The sequence below is a fragment of the Pteropus vampyrus genome, unplaced genomic scaffold, assembly GCF_000151845.1.
Source record: "Pteropus vampyrus isolate Shadow unplaced genomic scaffold, Pvam_2.0 Scaffold316, whole genome shotgun sequence".
Classification (NCBI taxonomy): Eukaryota; Metazoa; Chordata; class Mammalia; order Chiroptera; family Pteropodidae; genus Pteropus; species Pteropus vampyrus.
In genome coordinates this window covers 26,115-32,021 of record NW_011889097.1, presented here as the reverse complement: position 1 = coordinate 32,021, position 5,907 = coordinate 26,115, and the positions used below count along the sequence as shown (strand labels likewise).

The 5,907-nt window shown below is 65.4% G+C and overlaps 1 protein-coding gene across 1 annotated transcript in view; it reads left to right on the top strand.

The window, feature by feature from the left end:
- KCNH2 (potassium voltage-gated channel subfamily H member 2) overlaps positions 1–4,949 on the top strand; it is a 28,495-nt gene extending 23,546 nt beyond the window's left edge. The window contains exons 7-14 of the mRNA XM_011377572.2: positions 104–491; positions 829–1,028; positions 1,471–1,723; positions 2,793–2,986; positions 3,155–3,254; positions 3,863–4,135; positions 4,209–4,395; positions 4,712–4,949. Coding sequence (XP_011375874.2) covers positions 104–491; positions 829–1,028; positions 1,471–1,723; positions 2,793–2,986; positions 3,155–3,254; positions 3,863–4,135; positions 4,209–4,395; positions 4,712–4,949 — 1,833 coding nt within the window. The remainder of the gene's footprint in view (positions 1–103; positions 492–828; positions 1,029–1,470; positions 1,724–2,792; positions 2,987–3,154; positions 3,255–3,862; positions 4,136–4,208; positions 4,396–4,711) is intronic.
- The last annotated feature ends 958 nt before the right edge of the window (positions 4,950–5,907 follow it).

Below are 5,907 nucleotides of genomic sequence, written 5' to 3'. Positions count from 1 at the left end.
GGGGGGAAGACTTTGGGGACCTTTCCTCCTATGCCCCCCAGAGGCCACAGGGCCCCCACTCATTTGCCCCGCCCCCACCCCCGAATGTCTCCTCCCACCCCAGCTGATCGGGCTGCTGAAGACGGCGCGGCTGCTGCGGCTGGTGCGGGTGGCGCGGAAGCTGGACCGGTACTCGGAGTACGGGGCGGCCGTGCTCTTCCTGCTCATGTGCACCTTCGCGCTCATCGCGCACTGGCTGGCCTGCATCTGGTACGCCATCGGCAACATGGAGCAGCCGCACATGGACTCCCGCATCGGCTGGCTGCACAACCTGGGCGACCAGATCGGCAAGCCCTACAACAGCAGCGGCCTGGGCGGCCCCTCCATCAAGGACAAGTACGTCACGGCCCTCTACTTCACCTTCAGCAGCCTCACCAGCGTGGGCTTTGGCAACGTGTCCCCCAACACCAATTCAGAGAAGGTCTTCTCTATCTGCGTCATGCTCATCGGCTGTGAGTGCCCTGGGGGCAGGGGGCGGCGGGGCAGTGGGAAGACCCCCAGATGGGGGAGAGAGGAGATGCGGGAGGGGCCGAGGGGGACCCTGGGACTTAGAGACACCGGGGCCACCATCACAGCGTGTTTGGGGACTGGGACCCCAGGGCTGGGGCACAGGGAGCGCCCAAGGGCGGGTGTGTCCAGGCGTTCATGCCTCGTGTGTGTGTGTGTGTGTGTGTGCGCGCGTGCACGCACCTGTGCACTCACACAGAGCTGTGACTGTGTGCGTTGCCGACGGGTGCAGGGGCGGGCGGGTCCCTCAGATGCTGACGGCCCCGCTCGCCCCTGCCCCAGCCCTCATGTACGCCAGCATCTTCGGCAACGTGTCGGCCATCATCCAGCGGCTGTACTCGGGCACCGCCCGCTACCACACGCAGATGCTCCGGGTGCGAGAGTTCATCCGCTTCCACCAGATCCCCAACCCGCTGCGCCAGCGCCTGGAGGAGTACTTCCAGCACGCCTGGTCCTACACCAACGGCATCGACATGAACGCGGTGAGGCCGCCTGGCAGCCCGGCGGCTGGCGGGGCGCTGCAGGCACCGAGGTGGCAGTGTGGACACCTCTTGGTGCAGTGGGTGCATCTCGCACTCTACATACAGTTCCGGTGGTCACAGTTAGGGCTTACGTCACCCTCCTTTTGCCCGTGGAGCTCATCTACTGGGAGAGCTGTCACTTGGGGGCAGGCGGTGACCAGGTTCTTTCACGTGGGCCATCATGGTTAATCCACCGGGAACTGGTCTCTACGCCTTACACATAAGCAAGTGGGGGCCCAGGGCAGTGAGCTGCTGTCCCCAAGGGTGCCCGGCTTGAAGGGGCGGAGCTGGAGCGGGCACCCAGGTCCTTCTCCCACACGGGACCCTCATGCTCCTCCCTGGACCGCTGGGTGGCGGTGCCGTGGGGTCCCGGGAGAGGGTGCTGAGCTGGCCCCGCCTCCAGGTGCTGAAGGGCTTCCCCGAGTGCCTGCAAGCCGACATCTGCCTGCATCTGAACCGCTCGCTGCTGCAGCACTGCAAGCCTTTCCGAGGGGCCACCAAGGGCTGCCTGCGGGCCCTGGCCATGAAGTTCAAGACGACACACGCGCCGCCGGGGGACACTCTGGTGCACGCGGGGGACCTGCTCACCGCCCTCTACTTCATCTCCCGGGGCTCCATCGAGATTCTGCGGGGCGACGTTGTCGTGGCCATCCTGGGTACGGCAGGGACCAGGTGCCGGGCCGGAAGTGCCGGGGAGGCCTGTGGGGGGAGGGGCGAGCCCTCTGAGGACACGGTCGTGGGGGCTGTGGGACCAGGACGGTCTGCAGCTCCTCGGGCTCCTTTCATTCACCCACGCTCGAGCCTGCGAAGGTCAACAGAGAGGAGCCCCCCAGGAGGCGGGGCTGCTGAACTCGGGGGATCCCCAGACTCTGCTGGCCTTCGGGATCTCCCCATGGGCAGCAACACCGTGGCCTCCTTAAAGCAGCACCTAATCCAGGTGCTCCGAGGCGGACAGTGGAGGGAGGCTGTGCCTCCGATGTTACTAAGTTCCCTGCAGCCTCATGCAATATGAGCAAACCCCAAGCTGTGCCAGCTTCGCAGCAAAGGGCGCCCTGCCCCCTTTCCCCTCCCACCTCTTCCTTCCCACCCTACCTGTGCCCCTGGGCAAGTGTGCCTGGGGCTGGGACCTCCCGCCCTCAGCCTGTCCTCCCTTGTCGCGGTGGGCCATTTTAGATTTTTCTCAGTTTACTACAAACATATGCTCGCTCCACAAACACCCCAAACGCAGCTAAAACCAGACTCTCTACTCAACACTCAGTCTTCCCAGGTGTTTTCTGTTCTGTGCTCTGCTAAGCTATGCGATCCTCTTTTCTTTCAGTAAACAAAATGCTGGGTTTGATTTATTACTGTGGTTTGAAGAGCAGTTTGTGAGGGTGCAGTGATTAACCAGGGGGTGTTTAGGACCGGGGTTTCGGTGGGGGAGAGGTGCACTTAGATCCGAAGGAAGCCTGAGCCATGGGTAGAGTGGGGTGTCTAAGCTGGTCCTGCTGGCCGTTTCCAGTTGCGGGGGAGGCACAGAGACCCGGGGTTCCTGGCGCACTGCCCTCAGGCCCTGCTGCACACTGTACGTGTCTTGCCTTTTGGAGCTGGGCATGGGGCTGGCTGCTGAGCCCCTGGCTCCGGGCTCGGGGCTGAGGATGAGAACGGGTGAGAGGGTGCAAGAAGACGGGTGCCCGCTGCCTTCACTGTCGCCCAGAGGCTGAGCCCCATCTCCATGACCTCCAGGGAAGAATGACATTTTTGGAGAGCCTCTGAACCTATACGCCAGGCCTGGCAAGTCCAATGGGGACGTGCGGGCCCTCACCTACTGCGACCTGCACAAGATCCATAGGGACGACCTGCTGGAGGTGCTGGACATGTACCCCGAGTTCTCCGACCACTTCTGGTCCAGCCTGGAGATCACCTTCAACCTGCGAGACGTGAGTGGGCCACCCCTTCGCCGCTTCCCGTCCTGTCGCACCAGAGCGTTAGAGTCCTAGCCTTACCCTCGGTTCCTGGGGCAGAGGTGACACTTGCGCAGGAGCGCTTCCCCAGAGCGGCGGGGGCGGGTGGCGGTGGAAGGGCCCTGACGCCTCCCTTGGTTCCAGACCAACATGATCCCCGGCTCTCCCGGCAGCGCGGAGCTGGATGGAGGCTTCAGTCGGCAGCGCAAGCGCAAGCTGTCCTTCCGCAGGCGCACGGACAAGGGTGAGGCGGGGGATGGCTGGGGAGGGGCGGGGTGCAGGGGAGGCGGGGGCGGGGTGCAGGGGCGGCGGGGAGGAGCGCGGGAGCACGCGGCTGGGGCTGCGAAGGCTCCACCCAGGCTCCACAGACATTCCTGCCCCCACCTTCAGCGTTCCCTACTCCTCACCTCAGCCGTCCAAACGCGCAGCCCATCCTTTCAGGCCCTGAACTGTCACCTCCTCCAGGAAGCCTTTTTCCACCCTCCAGGTCAGGGGCGGCGTGCCCAAGCTTCTTTGGTCCTCCTCACAGGGCTGGCCCTGGGTGGGCGCTGACTTGAGCTGATGAAGGGAGAAGAGACGGGACCGAGGAGGGCACGGGGACCAGGGACAGGGGCTGAGGGCCGGGGGGTCCCAGGGAGCCGCGCCTCGCACTGCCGCTGCTCGCGTTTGGGCAGCCGGTGGTGGGGGAACCTGGGCTTGTTCCCTGGAGTTCTCGGTCCTCTCGAGAGTGGGGAAAGTTAGCGGGAACGACATCCCTTTCTCAGGCCTGCTCTGGTCCCCTCCCCTCCCTGTCCCTCTGCTCCCCTCCAGTGCCTCCTGCCCTCTCTGAGGTCCGTTCTCTGTTTCCCGCAGACCCGGAACAGCCAGGGGAGGTGTCTGCCTTGGGGCCAGGCCAGGCCGGGGCAGGGACGCGTGGCCAGTGCCGGCCAGGAGGGCCGTGGGGTGAAAGCCCGTCCAGTGGCCCCTCTAGCCCGGACAGCAGTGACGATGAGGGCCCAGGCCACAGCTCCAGCCCCCTCCGCCTGGTGCCCTTCTCCAGCCCCAGGCCCCCCGGAGAGCCACCGGCCGGGGAGCCGCTGACGGAGGACTGTGAGAAGAGCAGTGACACCTGTAACCCGCTGTCGGGTAGGCGAGGGCCGGCGGGCGGGCGGGGCGTGGCTCTGTCCCAGTGACCCTCAACCCAGCTTTCTGGCTCCAGGCGCCTTCTCAGGAGTGTCCAACATCTTCAGCTTCTGGGGGGACAGTCGGGGCCGCCAGTACCAGGAGCTGCCTCGCTGTCCCGCCCCCGCCCCCAGCCTCCTCAACATCCCTCTTTCCAGCCCCGGCCGGCGGTCCCGGGGCGACGTGGAGAGCAGGCTGGACGCCCTCCAGAGGCAGCTCAATAGGTGAGGGTGGCCCCTGGGGCCCGGCCTGGCTCCCAGCAGGGTCTGTAGGTCGTGGGGTGTGGGGACACTGCGGCGTGCTCTCCAGGTTCCTGGCAGTGTTTGGGGGAAGGGAGAGGGTACTCCGTCTAGGCCCGTCCGTGTGTCCAGCAGCGTGACCCGTTCCTCCCATTCAGAGCTGAGCCAGAGGCTGCCACACCTGGCGTGAGGAGTGGGCCCGGGGCTGACCAGCTGGCCCGTCCACAGGGTGGTCCCAGAGTCATAGCTCCTGGTGTCTCCACTTCCCGAGACCGGAGCATCCTCCTCCTTCTTGCTCCAGGCTGGAGACCCGGCTCAGTGCAGACATGGCCACCATCCTGCAGCTGCTGCAGAGGCAGATGACGCTGGTCCCGCCCGCCTATAGTGCTGTGACTACCCCGGGGCCCGGCCCCACCTCCACCTGCCCTCTGCTGCCCGTCAGCCCCGTCCCCACCCTCACCCTGGACTCGCTTTCTCAGGTAACTTCCGAAGGCCGCCCCCTCCCCCCGCCCATGGCACCCCAGCCCGGCCTTTCCTGAGCCACCTCGGTTCCACCCCAGACCTGCTTCGCAGCCCTGTCTGCTCAACCCTGGTGCCCAGCATCCTCCTAGACTGTTCTCCAGGACAAGGGCTGCCTCAGGAGCTATGGGCACAGGGCAAGGCAGGAGAGCCCCAAAACCGAGGAGCCCAGACAGCTGGGCGAAGGCGACCAGTAGGCTGAGTGGCGTGCGCTCCCCTATTGTCTGTCACCTGAATGGCCAGACCTCATGGTGCCTGTCATGGCCACGAGTGGGCCTGGTTGAGCCTGAGGCGGGGTGGTGGGTGCTGCATGCCAGTGCACCCTTGGGACAGGGTCCCAGGTCCCTGGGGCGACTGGCACCCCCAGGTCTGACCGTTGCCAGCCAATGGTTCTCATGCTGGCCACTTTGCAGGGCTGTCCCAAGGGCTTTGGCTGGGCCCCAGGTTGGTACTTCTGGCCAACAGCTTTGCCCTCTTAATAGAGATGGGCCTCTGTTGCCCTTTGTCCTCTCCCGAATGGCCTCCTGGCAGGACAGCTGGGTCTGGGCCCCGAGAAGGGGCTCCTCTGGCCACCAGAGGCGGCCTGGGCTCTGCCCCCCCTTCCTCTGGCATCTGCTCCCCCTCCCATATGCTGCCTGCGCCTGTTTGCAGACACAGGGCCCACGTCAGCAAATGTGCCAGTCTCCCTTCACGGCCTCCCCCGCAGATCCCACAGCAGACGCGTCAGCACCCACAAACCCCCCCGCCTGCCCTGGCACTCTCCCTGGCCTTCGGGGCCTGGCCGCCAGCCTGCCTCTGCGTTTGGTCTGAGTTCCTTCTGCACTGGAGGATGGAATCTTGTGTCTCTTTCTGTCCCCACTCTGTCCCAACTCAGGGCCCCTTATCCTGGGTTGGGTGTGGATCCAGCCACCATGTTCCCTGGGGAAGGAAGCGGCTGTGGCCTCGAGCCTTCCCCGTGTCAGGCAGAAGCACCCACAG